Source organism: Carya illinoinensis, chromosome 10 (assembly GCF_018687715.1).
Source record: "Carya illinoinensis cultivar Pawnee chromosome 10, C.illinoinensisPawnee_v1, whole genome shotgun sequence".
NCBI classification, from domain to species: Eukaryota; Viridiplantae; Streptophyta; class Magnoliopsida; order Fagales; family Juglandaceae; genus Carya; species Carya illinoinensis.
Window position 1 is genome coordinate 4,470,469 of NC_056761.1, and position 20,354 is coordinate 4,490,822.

Here is a 20,354-nt window from a genome sequence, read left to right on the forward strand (position 1 = left end):
TCTTCTATCCTCTCATTTCCTTCTCTCTCACACTCCCCAACCCATTCCGGCGAGAACTTCTGGTCACCACCAAAACTATCCTCTTCGCCGGAAAGTGGGATATTTTAGAAAATCCTTTCGAATGTTCTTAGAGCCTTCTCTTTGAGAGTGAAAAAAACAAAGATCAAATACGCCGGTGGCCCAAGAAATACAGTGACTATTAGTTATGGCGTCGTCAAAGAATTTGGCAAGTGTCGAACCTTGGACCTTCCGTTCTGCCTTTGCGGACCCCTGGATCCCCGAAGCTTTTGCTCTAGACACCGAGAGCATCACCAGGGCTCTCGAGAAATCGCTCACCGAGGGCAACCTCGACTTTCTGCCCACCGATACCGTCTCTCCCTTGTTCAATCCCGCAAATCCCGACACAGCGCCAACCACACCAACCGTTTCGGGTCTCTCCGGAGGCTCCGAACCAGATACCGCCACCCAGAAACGCCAACGTAACGCGATCCCCACGGCAGGTGGCAAAATTTCCAAACGGAAGTCGCGTGCTTCGAAGAGGTCCCAGACGACCTTCATCGCGGCAGATGCGGCCAACTTCCGCCACATGGTACAACAGGTGACCGGCGTGAGACTCGGTAACTCGCATGTGCCAGTCGTACCGATCCTGAAGCCAGAGCCCCAGAGACCCGGGGGCCGTATTCCGGGGGCGGGATGCTTGCCGACCCTCGATACGTCGGCGTTTCTGTTGGACCATCACCAGCAGCAGCAGACAGTACGACCCAACTCAGCTGCTGGAGCCGTGAGTACTGGGGTTTCTGGGACTGGCCCACTCTCCTTTGGAACGAATATGGCTTTAGCTGATGGCAGCGGTGTTGGTGGGTTAGATTTTGACACTTTTCCGAGCTTTCCCACCTTAGAATCGTGGAAAGTCGTATGATATTTTCCAGGATAGGTATATATATATATCCTTAATTAACACATCATCATGTTTCTTTGTTTCTTCTTTTTCTTTTTTCTTTGGGGACCCAGCACTTGTAGGCTAGTGTCGTGGCTCATGGGGTGGATCTGTTCATAACTTGGGGAAGACTTGGACCATGTTCGGATGGTTGGTTTTTACTGCATAGTTTCTTTGTTGTTACTTTTCTTATATTATGGGAATATTATGGATGACTCTTGTTTTGCTTATGCATTGTTCTTCTTTTAGAGAAATCTTACTCTTATTTTTATTCTGATCACTTCAAATCAACACAACCATTTCGAGTTGAGATCAGAGAGATCCGAGTTTTTGTTAAAAGATTTCTGCACTCTGGCATTCTTGGCATGGTTTAGGGCTTGAGAGAAAATTGAACGACTAAGAAAGTAGAAACTGGATCAAACCGAAAACGATAAATTTACTTGGGAAGCTAATATCCAAGGAAGAAAAGAGATTCTGTGTGGTTTTCCCATTTGTTTATCCCTTAATTTTCTTTTCTTGTTTCATTGGACTTCCAACAGCAAATCAAAATTAAGAAAATATTTGAGTGAATAATTAAGAAATAGATTTTGGTAATTATTCTTTAATTGACTTGACTTGGTTTCTAGATAGTAGGTGTAAATGGCTCATACAAAAACTAAAGTTGCACATCCTTGCAGAGATCAACACATCTTTTTAGCTAAAGTGGTTAGTTTAAAGTGCAAGTAATTGCTTATAAAATTAATGTTATGTTTTAATTATGTAAACTACGATTCTAATCTGGTGAATTAAGTTGAGTTAAAGGCGCAAAGTGTTACCGGAAGTCAAAAAGTTTTAACTAAAAAACTAGTCCCCTCGTGGGTTAGGTGAGAGATTGGCTAACAATTGGGTCCAATTGCCAAACTCTACTTCTTTCTTTAAACCATGCTGAACGCCTCAGTAATGGATATATAAATTATATAATATGTCCTTACCTCGACCAATGGAACAAAATATTAATTCCTTGAGTGGTGACGAGTGGTCTATACATAGATACTCTCGTGTCTTGGGATGAGAACCGGGAATCATATCTCCCATTACCTAAAAAGGTTACTGCCATAACCCAAGGAAGAAACATGGCGGCCGGTTAGTTTGAATGTTGAAGTGAGACCGGCATGTCGCATGGGTGCGCTATATCTAAATGACAGGTGCATGCATGAGAAGAATGAAAAGATTGCTTCTAGGAAACAAACATGTGATCAACCAGAGTTGATAAATGAAAAAACAAAAAAAAAAACAAAAAAGTAAAATAAATGTTCCCATCATGGCAGTATGAATTTTTCTGGCCCTGACGAAGAACATGGTTGGATTCACAGAACCATGTTTGGTATCATCACAATATCGAAGATCAGACCCGGACACATGTAGAGGCTGCCGTGAAATACGGACAGGAATTTTGGTCCTTGTCAGGTACTGACAAGTAGACAACAGTACTACCTAGCTAGCTAGACCACGGATCGTATAACTTCGAAAGTACTAGATCATTAACTGATGATGGCAGTAATAATTCGATGGGTAAAGCCTGAAATGGAAAAAAATTGATAATAATAATTTAAAATAAAAAATATTTTCATATAATATCTTTTAATATCATATTTTTAACATATATTATAAAAAAATGTATTTTAAAATACATTGTACGATATCATTTCTAACAAAATAAATTAATAATGGTTAGTTCCATTTTACTCCATCCAGCATGGACAGCTGTGACGGCGAGTGTAAGCACTGTTGCACTCGAGAGAGTACAGAAACGGGGTGAAAAGTCAAAGATGGTTGGCTGTACTTGATGGTACTCTCTTGTCGTTTTCCTCTTGACTGACTGACTACGACTTAAGCCTCTGCCACCTCACTCCCTTCATCATCCCCCCATTCTACGACAATGCTCATTCCACGTGTCCTCAATGAATCCCCCGTCTCCGCCACGTCACGAGCTGTCCAGCCATTCCCCATCCGGAGATTAATAGCGGGCTGTAACCTGTCGCCTCCAGAGTTAGAGCTATGACACTCACTTCCTCGTTAGAGCTTCCTGTCGTGGGAGGTTGTTGTTTTGTTGACCGATGAAGATTTATAGGCATAGAGTGGGGACCGCGAAGAGGTTGTTGGACTTTGAAAAGAATTCAATTGTTTTTAATATTGTAAGAGTATAAATTTAAAAAAGATATAATAATTAAGTTAAATAATATGAATTAAGATGAATTCTGAATTCAAACGAGACGACATTTGTTTCTTTTGATTGGCTCCTCAATGTCCTCTCACGCTTACGCCTGCACGGCGTCATAGTTTTTCCACTGAATATAATTATTACTGAATTTCTTTTTCAGCTAGCTTTACTTCATATAAATAATTGTCAGCTTCATGCAAAAAATAAAATTTTTTACATTTAAATTTATAAAATTAAATTTATTTTCAATAACTAATCATGCCCATATAATTTGTAGAACCCTAAAGGGTTGGCTCGTTTCGGCCGATTCTGAAAAAAAAAAGGGATTAAAATGTTAAGAGTTACTAACAAGCAGCGAATGTCTCTTGAGTAGAGAGATAAATCCAGCTTTTGATCCATAACTCAAAGCAGATCCTTTTGTATCAAAGCAAAGGCTCTTTAACAAGTGTATTTTAACATTCTGCAGTTTACTGATCAAGGCATGAGATTGACATTATTTTGCTCATCTGGCAGAGTACTAGGGATTGTCTTTTCTTGGAAGAATCTCCTTGTGTGCAATAAAGGAGAGAACAACATTCCACACTACAGCAATAAAATTAGCAGCAAGGACCTGGAATTGCTGGGGTACAAATCTGAAGTTGAGAAATTGGAAAGGTATCCACAACTTCCAATTTGCAAGAACAGCAGAGAACCACTCCTACAAAATAAAATTAAAAACAAAAGAACATCACAAGGCAATTCAGCAAAAATGAAGTCGATCTAAAGCGCATATAATTTAAATGCCTTTTGCAACCACCTGCTGAAGCTTCGGTATAGCTAGCGATGGCCTTCCTTCCAGTGTCACCAACGTGGCTAAGAAAACTCCAATAAATATAGGAGAAAAGAGGAACTGCGATAATATTGCCTTACATTCAGATACAGTGAAAATATGATTGATAGGTGGCAATAAAATTATTTTATTTTATTTGAGAGAAATTAGAAAAAATAAAATAATAAATAGGTCACCTGATCCAGTAGAAGGCGCAAGAATGCACCTGAAGCTCCAGGCAATGTTACCAATCTACTCAAATATAAATACCTAAAGACACATTAGAGTACTTGTGAGAATGAAGATTCAAAAATGAAACACCACAGAAACCATAAGTGTGTGTGTATATATATATATATATTCCCAAATTTCATATCTTGGTTTTTCTATAGTGCAAGGGTGCATGCTCATCACCCTTATTTTTGATAACCCAAAAGCATATCCAGGAATATTGAAAAAAAACAACTAAAAAGATTTTTCTCCTTAAAAGTTTCTTATGATGGTCAAGTAGGAAATCATGATTGGTTAGCATGTATCTTGACACCAAAACAAATTAAAAAAAAAGGCTGTAACTAAGAAACCATAAATTTGTGTCACTGGAAAAATGTACTTAACAACTACAATAACTATGGAAACTTGATAGCACTACTTTTTTATTAGTAAAAAGAAATGCAGAATGCAAAAGAAATGGTAAATTTCTTTTATTAAATTGTTGAAAGATTGTATGAAAGTGCCTCGAGAACCTATTCGATTAAAATAATGATAAAGAGTTGATATTGCTGTATGTCCCATTTTCAGGCACACAGACACATGGACTCTGAAGCGTTACCAGAAATGCAATGTGGGACCCACTAACACCAGGCCCAACAGAGTAAACAGGAATGTCCTTTTCCAGTCTAGTGATGGCACTTGATCAATCACAAGCTGAGGCAAATAATTATAAACAATTAGTAAGACTAAACCCATAATTGTTAAATCACTACAACGTTAAGTTGAAAAATAAAATTGAATAGCAGCATGTTTTAATTAAGTACTATAACTGTCCCTATAACAGTCACCTGTTTGTATAACAAAGAAATCATTTTGCATCTCAATTCACTACAACTCCACTGTAACGGGTTCTAGTCTTCTACCACCCCCTCCCCCCTCCTCTTTTCTCTAGGGCCCCTGCCCTAACAGGAAAATATCCTGCAGGTTCACTTGCCTATATGAGGGCAGCAACTTTCAATCTTAAATTGGCATCTTCAACCCTATTTAGGCCTAATAACTAATCTAGAAGCAGGATAAGCTTTGAAAAATTCAAGCCAAACACCATTATGCAACCTCATACATGGGCACCTTAATTCAATTTAGAACAAAAACAAAATATTTTGATAGCACTACAGTAGAATGCAACATGTATATTGCACACCCAAACATAAATGCCTGAAGAGAGCCAAATGATTATTTAATTACAAATAAAAAGGAGCAGGATATATATATATTTTTGTTATAATGGCTTACCCTTTTAAAGGGACGGGGAAAAGTTAATAGAAAGGTAATTCAATCTAAAATAGTGACAGAATTGAAGGAGCAGGGAGATATTTTTGTAAACAAGTGATCAAACTTTCAATCAGCTGATGCAATCCAAAAGACATGAAACACACAAAGTGATCTTCTTTACCTTTTTTTTTCTAGGATACATGTACAGTTAAGCGAAATACTAATAAACCCACTAAAAAATAATAGGGATCTAGATTTTTCTTTGATGTAAGTACCTGGCAGATCAAATCTCCAATTAAAGTTAAAAGCGCAGATGTCAGAGCTTTTGTTGACACAGGATACTTTGCAAGAAGAGCCATATACCTGTAATATGTGATGTCCATGTTGGAATTTCAAAATGTGGATCATAGTGTCAATCCCAAGTATAAAGGACAAGCCACAGAATGATCAACAAAAAACTATGCCTAGATCTATTCTGTATGAAAATTAAGAACATAAAGAGAGAGCATATAAACCTAGAAAGAAAACCAATAGGAGCATTCAATACCGATAAAGAGAACATATACACTTCATAAGATGCATACTTTACCATACAAAGAGAACATATTGCGATTGGTATTCTAATAACAACTACTTCACCAAGTATCATATATTTTCCAACTTCTCATCTCAAATTGTTGGCCACCTCCTAAGGAGATTCTTTATTCAAGGAAAAAAAGAAATCTTTAGCAGGTGGCAGGTGAAACGAGGATCTTCAACTTTCTTTATGCACTACAACCTGGCCCACAGAGAGCCATGAAGGAAACATGTAACACTTTAGCATAACCACGCATATAGCTAGATCAGTGAAATTGCCCAGCATAATGTCTGTGGCAACATAAACACCACTATTAAGCAGCAATTAGAGAATAAAATAACATCCGGGGTAACTGCTTCAATATGAAAAGTCATAACCTGCAGTAACTGCTGCAATTGTGTAAAAAAACAAAAAAAAAAAAAAAAAAGTGATGGTAAAAGAGCCAAGGTGCACAACCTTGTAGTCGATACTTGTTAACATAGCTGCCATATGTTTGAATCCAATATTTCAAGATTTGAATGATAGTCATCTGAATTTAACCCGTTCTACATTATTTCGTGACATTAATGGACTTATCACAAAAAAGAGGAGCAATGCATGTCTAAGCATGTTTAAATGCAAGTCATTAATGGAGGAAAACACTTCAACTTGGGATAAAAGTCATCTAAAATAAGTAGTGATAGCCTCGGGCTTTAAAGAAAGGATTGCTTATTGAGACTATCAGTTAAAACCTATGGGAAAAAAAATAGGTTAGGTTGGGAATGATTTCAATAGCTTCTAACGCTGAAATAAATGATGAAGGGCTGCAGGAATTCCTGGAGGCTAGAGGAACTCTAGGTTTATAAGATTAGCCAGTTTATAAACGTAGAACTTGAGTTTGCCATCAAATCATTTGAAAAGATGGATTTAGTGCTATATAGCAGGGTTTGATCTAAGATATTTACTGCTCCAAAACAAGGAAGGCAGAGAAAAGCTCAGAAACTTCCTAAAGACTTCTAAGAGTCTCACCTGCGAGAGCATAATGGAGTATAGCCCCTTAGCAAACTGCTAAGTAATTCAACCACACATACTACTCTCAGAACTATTTATTAACACAAGTAGTGCATCACACAAGCAACGTAACTCAGCTAGTGACTTGGACAATGATCTGGCAGAACCCTTCAAGAAGAAAAGTGCCTTGACTGTATATTCGGATGATTCCCTGACAGATAGTAACCAAATTATATTCTTTGATTTGTTTTTTATTCATTTTCACTTTTTTATACAAGCTGTATCAAAGGTCTATATAATAGAGGCCTCGCACACTGTAAATGCATGTTGAGGAAATACAAGTGAATTCCCACATATTCTTCTTTTGCTCTGTTCTGTTATAATTAATAGAACCCTGTGACCGAATAGAACATTAATGCAGGTTTCATTAAATCCTATTGCATTTTACAACCCTATCATCCTTGGAGAGGTAGCAACACCTTAAAAAAATCCAAGTAAAAGAGTTCCATACTGAAAACCCCAATCCATTGTGGATTTCTTTCTGCATGGGAAGAGTTTAATTATATGGCAACAATAGCAACATTTAGTAGCCAAAAAGCTTGATATTTAACGACGTTCAGGAGCCAAAAAGAAAAGATATAAATACAAAATAAAATGCAGTTGTATCTACTTTACCACGACAGCAAGGACCAGTTATTTCCACCGTCACCGTCACTGCCAGCACCGCCTTCACCTCTCCCACGAGAATTCCCATCACCGGAACCCCCAAACCCACCTGTCCCGCCGGGCACTCCATCCGGGACGGCAGAAACCCGGAAATGGGTAAGACCCAGACCCAGTTGCCTGAGTCCCATTTCAGAACGACGCAAATTCTGAAGCACAGCTCCATGACCAGAATTCAGCGGAGAAGAGTAAGACTGGCACGAAGAACAACTCAGATAGCCCCTCATCTGGACTTGTTTTACGGGAGTCCGGGTCGGGTGTCCAGAAAGCGAAGTGGGTCTACGAGAGAACCCTACGAAACGGTGTAAAAATGAGGATTTGAGGGTAAGTGACGCTGGATTTGGAACCATTTTTTGCTCCGAGAAAAAGGGATTTCGGTAAAGTGTGGGGGGTTTTAAGGTTTTGACAGTTGACTACTTTTGCGGTTTCCTTACCGAGTCAGTAGAGTGGCGCTGAGCTCTTGCACGGTCTTTCCAAAACCCGAACCGTGTATGTGCTGCAGAGTAACTGAGAAGGGAGAAGGAGAACACGTAGACGGCCAACAGAACCCGCCCAAGTGATTAGTTAATCGTTTTTAGAATTCCATGAAGCATGAACAAAGTGTACTCAAACGGCAAACCTTTCAAGTTCCAACAAAGTTCTTTAATTTATTTTAATAGGACCTTCACCCTGCATACAAAAACAACCTAAAGTTCAAGAAAAAATGTAAGCTTTGCTAAAAAAAAATAATAATAAAATAAAAAAAGAACGCTCTCAGCTAATCAGATGAGAACCCAATTTTAACACCAATCAATAAAATTTCGCCATCGACGTGCACCAAATCTCCATCTACAAGCATATGCACTATATTCCCTTCTTATTTTTGATCTCTTCCTCCTTAGGGTTTTAGGTTTAGGGTTATAAGATTTTAGGGTTTAGGGTGAAGGCTTACTAATCAATACAAGCTCTTCCCAATCATGCATCCTTTTCATCATAACTCCATTTTTAATTTGCACAAATTAGATTGAATGATGCTACATAGCACATGTCCATCCCACTTCCACTCCAGTATAAAATATAACACTTTTATCAACTTCTGATCATTCTTTATTTTTTTTTGTATAGAAAAAATCAAAATTTGATTGACAATGTCACTTCATTATAGGGGATGAGAGTGTTGTATGTAGAATTTTCCGATTAGATTTACCATAGGTGCAACTTAAATTTATGCACATGTATTTCAACGGAATGGATCCACTTTTCTGTTTCCCTATAATGGCTCTTTCAAATTTTTTTTTCTCTCTTTTGTGTCAGTTGAGAGTGTTTTTTTTTTCCCGTATTTTTTTAAGCAAAATTAATGTTTCATGTTGGGGGCCTCAATTGGGATGGGGCCTCAGGCAATTGCCTTTTTGCCTATCCTTTAGGCCGGCCCTGACAGAGGAACAAGCATATGCCTTATAGATGTGTGTGAAAGGCTGAAAGCGACAGATTCCTTTAGCATGCCAGAAACCACAGCAACTTGTCCTTGCCCACATAACATCCCGACGTTGCTTTCCTTCAAATATTCCGATCCCTTCCATAAATTTTTCCCAACTCAACTCAACTTGCACGCAGCACGCCCTGGACTTTCCCATCAACAAAACACGCACAAGGAAGTATTGATGTTAAATCATTCTGATCTTCAATATTTAACAAAACCAATGTATTATTCGGAAAGTAGTGACCAATGTATTAAGGACATAACTATTATATACTTGCATTTTTCTTGCAGATCACTTATTTCATCATCATTCTCCAGTCTCAATGAAAGAGATCAGTGGGTATCTTTCTTATACTGAACTAATGGTCATGAGGAATTTACCCAAAAAGAGAAAAAGAAAGAACCAAGTTGAGGATAGATTCTAGCTGAAACCAATTTGAACATTTGGGCCATTTAATATGCGTTCTTACAATGAGAAATTCAGCCATAAAATGGTCATGGGCAAAAAAAGATAAGAAATGATATGAGATCTTCCAAAGAAAGGGAATGGATGTATAGCATATTAGCATGCTATTTGATACTGTGACGCAAATTGTACTCGGCACAAGCAAAAACATTGATCTGTCTACACACAAAAAAAGGAGTAGCTTATCAACAAAGGCATATATCAATTAAGTCAGAAAATGTGGACTTCTATAAGATAGAGGCATTCAGGTTTTCTGCAGTAGCAGCATCTGTATCATAATGTTTAGGAGGAGAGCTAGAAGGGCACAATTTTCTGATGCCATCTCTGTAAGTACTGCAAACTCTCTTACATTCCAATGTTGGACTTGACTACTGTGTTCTACCACTTCTGATATATATTTCTTTTTCATGGCTCCGTTTGACAGATTGTGGAACTTCTGGTGCATATGGATTGTGAAGGATGCGAAAAGAGAGTTCGGAGAGCAATCTCGAAAATACAAGGCATGATCAACTCATCTGTCTGTTGGTTAATTTCTTTCTTTCTGTTTGTTTGAGGGAGGGAGGCATAGATTTCCAAACCCTTTTCTTCTTTCTTACATTGAGATCATATTTCTTATCTAATTACCATATCTCTCTCTCTCTCTCCCCCTCCCTTCCTGCATGGAAGCAGGGGTTGATAGCTTGGATATAGACATGGACAAGCAAAAGGTGACGGTGACGGGATACGTTGAGCAGAGGAAGGTGCTGAAGATGGTGAGAAGAACAGGAAGGAAGGCAGAGTTTTGGCCATTCCCATACGACAGCGAATACTATCCTTATGCATCCCAGTACTTAGACGAGTCTACCTACTCTTCTTCCTATAATTACTACCGCCATGGCTTTAACGAAAGCGTGCACGGTTACTTCTCTGACCAAGCCTACGACACTGTGCCCGATCAAACTGTCCATCTTTTCAGTGATGACAATGTTCATGCCTACTGCAGTATTATGTGATTTTACTTGCATTAACCTCAAACTAAATAAAGCATAATATCTATAAGACCACAACAAACATATTACTTGCTTATTAAGTTATGATATATATAATTATTTTTGTGTATTCTTTACGCACTCCACTGATATAATTGGTTAAATCATTTATTTTATATTAAAAAAATGACGTTGTCAATCACATTAATGAAATACGTAAAAAGTACGTAAAAATGACATGCCCAGCCCAGCAGACATGCCGGAGTTTAATTTGTAAGAGAAGTTTAAAATTAAATTTTCTTAAACGATAAGTTTGGCCATATTAACTTATATGTATAACGAGTGTATCATTAATTAATCCTGACTTAAAAATATAATTTTTTATTAGAAAGTAGTCTACAACATATATTAAAAGGTAAGTGTGAATCCTTTTATTTAAAAAATATGTTATGCTCCTCCTCTTCTGCTTATATTTAAATAAAAATATTTTATTTTCAACTTAATTTATTTAAACCGAATCCAATGAATAAAAAAATCAATGTACTGTAATGTATTACTCACCACAATGATATTGGTAATTATTATAGTGATAATGTGGTGTATGATACATGAAAATGATAGAAGAATAATTATAATATGAGTAATGTTACATATAGTTATGAAATGTGCAAGTATCGTATATCAATTTCGAAAGAGAGTGAGTCTATTATTAAAAAATTAATTTTTTATATAAATTTTATATTAATTAATTTATTTGTAAATAATTATACTGCGCTTATACATTTATAATTATAATTATTATTTCTCTTTTATTATTATTATTATTTTTTTTTATACTTTCGAGTTAGGATGATGGGGGAAAAAGGTGGATAAAACAAAGACAAGCTTAGGTAATAGCCCGGCGCTATAGGCTTGGAGACCTACTATTCTTGTTGGCCCAAACGCCCGTTCTGATTCCATTTGGCCCATTTATACATAATATCGTATGTTGAAATGAAAATATTAAATTACAAAACCCTTTTTTTTTATATATAATTTTATATCTACCCAATACTTGTTGATGAAAATCTTTCCTATCCGCTATGTTAAAGCAAATAGTGATTAAATTTTTTATAAATTGTAATAGGTCATCACTCTGACATTTACGTAGAGTGTGGCTGGTTTAATTATACAAAACTAAACTATTTTATATTATTTTATCATTATAATTTTTTTAAATTTTTACATAAAATATAATAAACAATTCAATTTTTTTAAATATTAAAACAAAATTCATATTAAAAAATTATATTATAATAATATTTTATTCAACTTTTAACAAAATATTTCATTTCATTTGATCTAAACTGTGTAACCAAACGAGACGTACCAACTTACATATAGCATAATTAGTTACAAATTTATGATCAAAATCAACGGGGATCTTAAGGACAAATTAGACTATATTTATCTAATTTTTTAGAAAAATAACATAATTCTTATTCACTTAAAAAAAGTTTTATTTTTTTCAAACAAGTTAAAGAAAATTAACAATAGTAATAAAAGTATTGTTATATATAAGCACAGGGCATATAGGACCCTTTCAAAAAATGGGTTTAGAATTGAAAAGGTAGTAAAACTAACTAACTCTTTTTTTTCTTTTTTTCTTTTCTTTTTTTTTTTTAAAAAAGGGGTTTGCATGAGATTTACACAAATTATTTTTCCTGAAGTAGAGAAAAATGAATATAATTTGTGCTAGCTCGAGATGTGCAAGCCTTTGAAATTGTGAGATTCACATAAGAAAAACTTTAAATGATTGAAAGCTTTGAATTTAAATGTAACATTTAAAAGACGACAATGATATATTAGAAAAGATATAAAATCTTATTTGATTATACATTTCAGATGAGATGAGATGATATATCTTGTTGAAAGTTAAATAATATATTATTATAATATTAATTTTATTTTAAAATTTGAATTATTTATTATATTTTATATAAAAATTTAAAAAAAATTATAATAATTAGATAAAATAAAATAATTTGATATTTAATAACCAAATACTGCATCAACATTTTATTATCTCACACTATTTTAACGTAAAACTACTTATCATCTTTGGATCAATTTGAAAAATTACTAGATATTTTTAGTGGGTGAATGAGAAATTACTTTCATAAACATTAATTATACTTGACATGACATTAGAGTATTAATAATTACTCAATACATCAAAATTAATTCAAAATAATTAATGGCAAGTAAAGATGCGTAGTTTAGGTTTATTTTTATGAGAACTTCTCTAGATAATATATAAAGTAGATTTATGTATTAAGGTGAATTTATAGAAATTATTATATTTATTTTATAATAAAAATAACTTTATAATAATATTAAATTATATATAAATTTATTTTCATAAAATTATTATTATTTTTTAATTAATTCCGTACAAAATTCTTGTTGACCAGACTCGGGAAAGCATTCAAAGGAAGTGGTGGTCGCAATGCCACGAAGTTCAGAACCTTCAGCAGCAGCGGACAACGAGCCCGTACCTCTCGGCACCCACGCAGTTGTCTTCTCCTCCCCAAAAAGACGTCATCAGACCAAAGGAGGGCCTTCGTAATTCGGATGGGACTTGATTTTAGGCACTAGTAATGCTATTGATGACGGCGATGGAAGATCATTACAAGATTCTGGGGTTGAACAGAAACGCCACCAAAGACGAAATCAAAGAGGCCTTCAGAAAATTGGCAGTTAAGTTTCACCCGGACAAGCACTCTCAGTCCCCCAATTCCGTTCGTGAAAATGCCACTCTCAAATTCAAGCAGGTTTCCGAGGCCTACGAGGTCCTCAGCGATGATCGTAAGCGTACCCATTACGATTTCCGCTCTCGTTCTGGTTCTGGCGCTGGACCGAGCACAACGGGTGGTTATGGCTATGGTTATGGCTATAACCATTATTATTATAACAGTCATAGTAACTATCGTGGCTGGAATGGGAAAGCTTATGGATCATCGAGATTTGAGTCTGCGCTTCAGTTTCTTACAACCCGTGCGTTTCTTCGCAATCTTGGCTTTGCAGGGTATTATTGCTATTAATGTTCTTATTACCATTCTCATATTTTTACATGCATTTGTGATGTTTCTTTCTTCATGGAATCAAATTTCGGAGAAAAATGGAAGTCTTTTATTATTATATAATTTTATATTTTATTTTTCTCTTCGATTTGTTCTTGTACTTTGGACTGTTGGTTTCTTTTTATAGGATATCTCGAGTCATGTTTGTTGAAGTGAAAGCTGTTTCTTATATGCGTCCATGTTCCATGTTGTATCCTTTTGAAGGGTCTATTATATGCGTCTGCTTGATGAATTTTTGCATATAGTTGGTCTCAACTCATTTCGTCTGATTATTAATTTTCTTAAATTTTCATTCAAAATATAATATAAACCATTCAACTTTTTCAAATCTTAAAATAATAATAATATTAAAAAATAATATTTTAAAAATATTTTATTCAACTTTCATATCAACTAACTATCCAAACCTCACCTAATCTTTCATTCTTCGAATTTTCCTTTGTCCGTTGGATTAGCTGAATGGCTTAATTGCTCACCATAGCGGGAAACAGACTGATGGTTATGTACCTGCAAACACACACACACAGCTGGATGGCTTAGCGTGTGTATGTTGTGGACTTGTTCCATCTGGAACCAGCTGAGGGCTACGGAGATTGCTTTGTTTTTTTAAGTTATACCTCTCCTGATGATTTGGAACCTTGAACCCAAGTTTAGGATTTGCTGGGTTAAATTGTACAGAGTTGTAGCATAAGTAGCGCCATGCATGGGCTATCATAAGCTGTATAAATATAGACATCAAGGAAAAAGATAAACAAAAGCTCAATAGAGAATATAGTCTCAGATGGGATTGATTACTGGAAACATTACAAATAACTGATCCCAAGAACTTTGAGAAAAGGATTCACTTGATCAGCATCTGTTGGAATTATCACTTGTGCAATTCAATCTATTACTTATATATATATATTACTTATCAAAAAAATATATATATATATTAAAAAAAAAAAAAAAGTCATTTTACATACAAGATTGTGAAAGTGGTTCCAAATGTGATAGGTATAATTTTTTCTCCTTGCATTGCTGAGAAGTGCAATTCGATCCTTTAGTTTCTATGCAACCAATTCCCGTAAATGTTGAAAAAAACTTTCTATCACAGTAGAACGCCCACAGAGAAAAGAAAAAAAAACAGGAAAAGGGCTTCTTCATCTTTTGCTAAAATTTTGTCCCCGTCTTATCTCTGCTAATGGTGTCCTATTTAACCAAGGTTTTTCCAATGGAAATCCACACTTATTATACTTTTTGGAAGAATTTTAGGATGAAAGCTTGGTTTGAGTACTGATCATTAAGGCACAAATATTTTTTTTGGACTTAGACATTATTAGGCAACTTGATTTTTCTAGTCTAATTAAATCCCAGTTACTTTGCTTGTAATTTTGTTTGCCTTACGATAAGTCTAGCATTTTGAATTTGGTATCACTTTGAAACAGTTTATAGTTTTTGTCCATCAAATAAGTTGTATGGATATGTAGCAGCCTTTTGGTTTGAAACTTATTGTTGATTCAGGATTTTTATTTAGTGCATTGTTAGGTGGAATGTTCGTGACAGATATAAGCATGGAGGCCTTATGGAAGAGGAACAACTCTGGGGTATGTAACTGGTTCCTACCCTGCATTTTTCATCTCCTGTTCTCAGGCGATTTTCACAACTTTTTCTGGTTGTAGTTTTATGTGGTTTTCTATTAGGTCTTTTTGTTTATTATTTCCCATGAAGTTCTTTAGCTGCAGTAAGGAGCTCTTGCTTTTTCCTTGTGTTTGATAATGTATGGAATTTGTGCCTCAGTAAACTAACTTTCAAGAATCTTACGGAGAAAATTGGTTTTGCTTTCAGAAATCATTTCAAGAAGCCATTGATTCAATTAAGAAACTCAAAGAAGCTATGGAGGATGTCGAAGATGCCACCGAATCCACTCAGAAAGTCAAAATTCATGAGGCCACGGTGCCTTTTGAGAAGGCCGATGGTCACGCAAAGAGGTCTTGAAGTCCACTGATGAAGTGAGCCAATTTTGATAAGATGCACTCATCTGAAATTATGATGTTGGAGGCCCCAAAGCCATGCAGAGATCTTTCGAAGAGGCTTTGATGTCCTCTGAGGATGCCAAAGCACGTTTTGGTAAGATGGATTAATGTGAAATTGAGTTGTCAGATGCCCCTCTTTGCCTTCCACCTGTTAAACCGGAAGGTTCCCTCTAATCTAGTTGAAGTACTATATACCTATGTAGACTAAAGCAAAGTTTTACGAGTGCTGAAGAGAATGGACAGTGCTCTCCAAATGCTCCTTTTTGTTTGTTTAATGTAAGCTTGATTTTTTCTTTAATATATTCTTTCTCCTGCTTCCTGTATGTATATTATTGTTTTGTGTAAGAGTGTTAATGGCCACATATAACTTTTAAATGTAACACAGACCTGGTATGTATAGATTATTACCCCATCAATATTCACAAGAGCTCAACATACAGTCCTGTTCTACTATTTCGTTCTTTTGCTTACTTTTCATTCTATTCGGATCAGAATGTCCAAATTGTATATTTGTGGATGTAATAATGGATGAACATGGTCAACATGTAATTTTGCCAACATCAAGTGGTAAAGTCTACCGTTTAAAGTGAATTTCCAGTAGTTGTTACACGTTAAAGAGATTAATTTGCATGGTTTCTGTCTCACCTGTGTTTAGGGGATTTATATTTTTTCCGATTTCTTTGTATGAATTGCGTGATCCGTTTTGAGAAGCGGTGACTCCATTTATTTTGTCGATTGCCATCTTTCAGTTCAGACTCCAATCAGCTTGTTCAGACCTAAGCTCGGTGTCCTCTGCTATGTTTTAGTAGTATTCTAGGCTTGCTGAGGTATCCTTGCTGCAATAAAAACCCTCAACAGGGAAGAAGCAGGTTCTCCATGACATGCTAACCAAAAACATCACTGACATATTTGGAAACCATATGCCTTGCAATAAAATGCAATCGAGAGATCTCAAATATTCAGCTCGCCCATGAGTTTTACGACAGCGAGTGGCTTCTGCTGCAGTTCCAACTGCCAATGTAACAACGAACAAGCAAAACTACAGACAAGGTTTGGACTGTGTTGGCTTTTGTTGTTTCGTTAGTGTGAGAATATGCATGCCTCCAAACTCCTACGGGCCATTCTCCTCTTTTCTGTCTTTGATCGATACCTTAATTTTATCCTTTTTGTTTCTTAATTTTTTTGTTTGACAGAATTCATTACTGTTCTATTAATTTAGCCGTTGGGATTAGACCACATCGCTTTTTCCTATAATCTCACTTTATATGTGGTATTTTGAGCAGTGTTAATTTAACATCGATCAGTGCCGAGCGGTGAGAAGTGGTGTTGGTCGTTGGGTAATGCATTGAAGTGGGCTTAATATCAACCAATGGCTTATTTTTTACGGTTATTTCGGTGGCTTAGATGATTGGATACTGACAATTTGTTTTCGCATATGAGATGAGATTAATTAAGATAAAAGTTAAAAATTGAATAAAATATTATTAAAATATATATTTTTAATATTATTTTTATTTTAAAATTTGAAAAAATTAAATTATTTAGTTTATTTTATATAAAAATATAAAAAAAATTATAATGATTTGAAGAGATGATATGAAAAGTTCTATAAAAGTGAAGTAGGTATAAATTGCTGTCAGTTTTGGTGTTGGGATCTCGGTGCCAAACTGTTGGCTTGGTGATGACTCCAGAGGAAAAGAATCTATATACAGAGAAGGTGTACCTCATGAAATATCCATAAATTAGGAGTGCTGATATATCAATGAATTGACTAGATTTTGTTAACCGGTTATTGTTGCCGATGTGATCAAATATCTCGTATCAATAAGCGCGATTTGATATAATAAAAAAAATATATAAATATATGTATAAATATATTACACACACAAATATATATATATATATATATATATATATATATAGAACAGGCACCATTAAGATAATAGTCCAGTTGGTACGAGATGGTATTTATTGCTTTTGAATTCAGGAGTTCGAATCAAGATATAAATTGAAACCACCTGTAATAATAAAATTTGACTTTTAAAGACTATTGTGGTGACGGGCTCACCATTTGGATAGTAATTATGATTCAAACTAGATATTAAGAGTAATTCTTATGGTCACACCCTATGAGGATTGTTACTTTGGTGTTCCCAACTTCCATTTTCTTAAGAATATATATATATATATATATATAGGGGAAATCATTTCTAAAACACCAACTACATTATATAATTTCCCAAATTTCAATGGGTGGGTTTGCTTAAATCCATACTGTTATGGGAGATTTTCATCCTAGGAAGCTTTACTAGATGACCAAATAGGAAAAAAATGAGGGAGTACGAAAAAAGGAAAATGGGGGAGAAGGTAATATCAAGCCTACGGGCAGAGGAGGATGAGGGAAAAGATATGAGAAATAGGGTGATGTGGCATAAAGAGGGGGAGAGGAAGAGATAAAAATGGAAGGAACAAACCACTTATGGGACTTCTTTTGAGATCTACGGGAGGGGCTTTTCAATGGATTATTAGCCAGACTTTTGAAAAGTTTCACGAGATGGATTCTTCAACTTCTAGACTCGACATTCAGTGACAGTGTCCAAACCGGTAAATTGATCTGTAAATCAGTTGTACAATGAGGAGAGAGACTCCGAGAGACTGTAAATAAAGCTTATATAGTGGATTCTCCCCTCCCTAAACCCTCTGGACATAAGCTTAATGTCAAATAATGTAAATTTATGTGTCTATCTCTTTCTATTTTTTCTACATTCATATACTGTTCACCTCTATAACCATACGCATGGACTCCGTACAGCTACACCAAACCAGTCAGGGGCTTGCACCACCTCGTCCTAACCTAGCTCCACTAGTCCCACATATCGCTAAACCTAACCCAATGCCAGTATCGGTGCACCATCTACAGATCGAGCGAAGGCCCGAATCCACTAAATGACCTAGTTTAAAAGCATACGAAACACGACATTAACACTTATTATTAGCTGAATTATATCTCTTCTTTTGTGTTTTTTAAAAGATAGACTATATAGAGCATCTTTGAACAGTGCAATCCAATTGAGGGGCTTTATTGGACACCAATAATAAGATGGCACTTCAGCGTTGCATAAAATTGAAGTCTAGAATTGGTTGCACCATAGTAAGGGTATTTAGGACAATTAGACTAGCATTTACACGGAACCCTTATGCGTCACACGGCCTTCGACCTTCGACCTAACGCCCCTGCTTAAGCCTTGGCCGCACGCCAAAACCAGTCCACCGAACACCGGACGCTGCATGCCAAACAAGGCTTTCATGTTGTATGCTGTACTTCAAACTATGGATAACATCATTAAGCTCTTCCTCAGATGAACAAAAACCACTACCCCGACCACCCGTGTTTGCATTGCGCAGCTTGCCAAAAGCCTGTTGCAGAGGCTCGATCTCCTTTCTTTTCTCATCCAAGATTGTCCTGAACTGCCACTTGTCATCTTTCAAAGCTCTAATATGAGAAATCAACTCTTCTCGATCCGACCTCTTTGCCTTCAGTGCTTCAATGATCTGAAATCGGGCTTGATTTTTCCTCTGAATATCTTTATCAGCCTGATCAACTTTGGCTTTTATTTTTGGGTCATCATATGGTCTGTACCTGACAAAATAGAAAGAATGGATCTGCTTAGGTGCAGGCCACTCGTCAACTACATCCTTTGGAAGTTGGCGTCAAAAACGTCATTTCCTTCCCCTGCATCTCCACTTGTTTTTAAATTATTAGTGTACTTTTGTGACATGCGCTTGTTGCCTGTGAGCTATGCAGTCTCTCAAGAACTTCATCTTAACGTTGACATCCCACTCGTCAAATTCATTAGGAAGTAGAAGGAAGCAAAAACATGTGTGAAGATTTGGGGATCAAGAGATCATATGGGATGATGAAGCAGGAAAGTACGGCCAGATATTCTTGGTGATTTTACATGTGTAGGTAGTACTTATCTGCTAGCTGTAGCTGCATATATATATATGACGTAGGAGATTCGAGAGAGGAGATAATCGAGGGGGACGCCGTACGCGGGGGGTCTGGGCAGTCGACGGGAAATCACTACAGAGAGGGAGGGTTTTTTCTTGGAAGCATGAGAGAGAGAGAGAGTGGGGATCACAGAACAACGGGGAAGAGATTTTTTTTTCTGTAAAATGCTCCCTACAACAGATATAGTGTATGGCCTACGTGACATTTTGTGATTCATCTCTATTATATAGAGAAAAAGGGATTGACCCTGCAAGTTATTCTCTAAACTATATTCTATCCTCATTTTTCAAACATTCAAATTGGCTTTAAAAAAAACCTCTACAGCTCATTAATTTGAAATTATGTTTTCAATATGACCCACCACTCTGTTTCCAAGCGAACTTGTGAAGAAAGCAAAGTAGTAAACCGAGAACAGTTCAGGCCCCGAGGATGTCATGATCATGATTATCCCCACACTGTCGACCATTAAACTTGAATTAATTAAAGCCCCGTCCATCTAAACTAAATTATCGAGTGGCGATGGCGATGACGATGACATGCAGTGTGCTCCACCATTTGCCAATGCAGTCTCGCTTCCACTCTGTTTAATCATTCT

At 36.1% G+C, this 20,354-nt stretch overlaps 4 protein-coding genes across 5 annotated transcripts; 3 read left to right on the forward strand and 1 right to left on the reverse strand.

Annotated features, from left to right (window-relative positions):
• On the forward strand, nucleotides 1-1,167 carry LOC122280014 (calmodulin-binding protein 25). The gene has a single exon (XM_043090956.1). It carries the CDS (start codon nucleotides 206-208, stop codon nucleotides 917-919), a length of 714 nt encoding a protein of 237 aa, XP_042946890.1. The 5' UTR covers nucleotides 1-205; the 3' UTR covers nucleotides 920-1,167.
• Nucleotides 1,168-3,507: 2,340 nt separating this feature from the next.
• Nucleotides 3,508-8,555, reverse strand: LOC122279888 (protein sym-1-like). Of its 2 annotated transcripts, XM_043090780.1 has the most exons (9): nucleotides 8,491-8,555; nucleotides 8,337-8,386; nucleotides 8,152-8,224; nucleotides 7,670-8,009; nucleotides 5,703-5,790; nucleotides 4,775-4,869; nucleotides 4,143-4,215; nucleotides 3,934-4,026; nucleotides 3,508-3,834 (listed from the first exon to the last, which is right to left on the reverse strand). In XM_043090780.1, the coding sequence occupies exons 4-9, from the start codon at nucleotides 7,942-7,944 to the stop codon at nucleotides 3,655-3,657; spliced, it is 804 nt and encodes a 267-aa protein (XP_042946714.1). In that variant the 5' UTR covers nucleotides 7,945-8,009; nucleotides 8,152-8,224; nucleotides 8,337-8,386; nucleotides 8,491-8,555; the 3' UTR covers nucleotides 3,508-3,654. The 2 variants fall into 2 exon arrangements, with proteins under 2 accessions (XP_042946714.1, XP_042946713.1); XM_043090779.1 differs by having other exon boundaries at nucleotides 7,670-8,224; nucleotides 8,491-8,507.
• A 1,118-nt stretch (nucleotides 8,556-9,673) lies between these two features.
• On the forward strand, nucleotides 9,674-10,707 carry LOC122279976 (heavy metal-associated isoprenylated plant protein 45-like). Its single transcript, XM_043090901.1, has 3 exons — nucleotides 9,674-9,968; nucleotides 10,067-10,142; nucleotides 10,312-10,707. The coding sequence occupies exons 1-3, from the start codon at nucleotides 9,921-9,923 to the stop codon at nucleotides 10,632-10,634; spliced, it is 447 nt and encodes a 148-aa protein (XP_042946835.1). The 5' UTR covers nucleotides 9,674-9,920; the 3' UTR covers nucleotides 10,635-10,707.
• Nucleotides 10,708-13,078: 2,371 nt separating this feature from the next.
• LOC122278005 (chaperone protein dnaJ 72) lies at nucleotides 13,079-16,200 on the forward strand. The gene is made up of 3 exons (XM_043088043.1): nucleotides 13,079-13,677; nucleotides 15,249-15,318; nucleotides 15,560-16,200. Exons 1-3 carry the CDS (start codon nucleotides 13,250-13,252, stop codon nucleotides 15,707-15,709), a joined length of 648 nt encoding a protein of 215 aa, XP_042943977.1. The 5' UTR covers nucleotides 13,079-13,249; the 3' UTR covers nucleotides 15,710-16,200.
• The last annotated feature ends 4,154 nt before the right edge of the window (nucleotides 16,201-20,354 follow it).

What these genes read in the sequence shown, in the direction of transcription:
- LOC122279976 (XM_043090901.1), top strand. Translation starts at nt 9,921, where the DNA reads ATGTTTAGGAGGAGAGCTAGAAGGGCACAATTTTCTGATGCCATCTCT. An exon ending in AATTTTCTGATGCCATCTCT is followed by an intron (nt 9,969 to 10,066) that starts GTAAGTACTGCA and finishes TCCGTTTGACAG; the next exon opens with ATTGTGGAACTTCTGGTGCA. An exon ending in AGCAATCTCGAAAATACAAG is followed by an intron (nt 10,143 to 10,311) that starts GCATGATCAACT and finishes GCATGGAAGCAG; the next exon opens with GGGTTGATAGCTTGGATATA.
- LOC122279888 (XM_043090779.1), bottom strand. Translation starts at nt 8,067, where the DNA reads ATGGTTCCAAATCCAGCGTCACTTACCCTCAAATCCTCATTTTTACAC. An exon ending in TTGGAGATTTGATCTGCCAG is followed by an intron (nt 4,870 to 5,702) that starts GTACTTACATCA and finishes TATTTGCCTCAG; the next exon opens with CTTGTGATTGATCAAGTGCC. An exon ending in GGTCCCACATTGCATTTCTG is followed by an intron (nt 4,216 to 4,774) that starts GTAACGCTTCAG and finishes ATGTGTCTTTAG; the next exon opens with GTATTTATATTTGAGTAGAT.
- LOC122278005 (XM_043088043.1), top strand. Translation starts at nt 13,250, where the DNA reads ATGCTATTGATGACGGCGATGGAAGATCATTACAAGATTCTGGGGTTG. An exon ending in CGCAATCTTGGCTTTGCAGG is followed by an intron (nt 13,678 to 15,248) that starts GTATTATTGCTA and finishes ATTTTTATTTAG; the next exon opens with TGCATTGTTAGGTGGAATGT. An exon ending in GGAAGAGGAACAACTCTGGG is followed by an intron (nt 15,319 to 15,559) that starts GTATGTAACTGG and finishes TTTTGCTTTCAG; the next exon opens with AAATCATTTCAAGAAGCCAT.
- LOC122280014 (XM_043090956.1), top strand. Translation starts at nt 206, where the DNA reads ATGGCGTCGTCAAAGAATTTGGCAAGTGTCGAACCTTGGACCTTCCGT.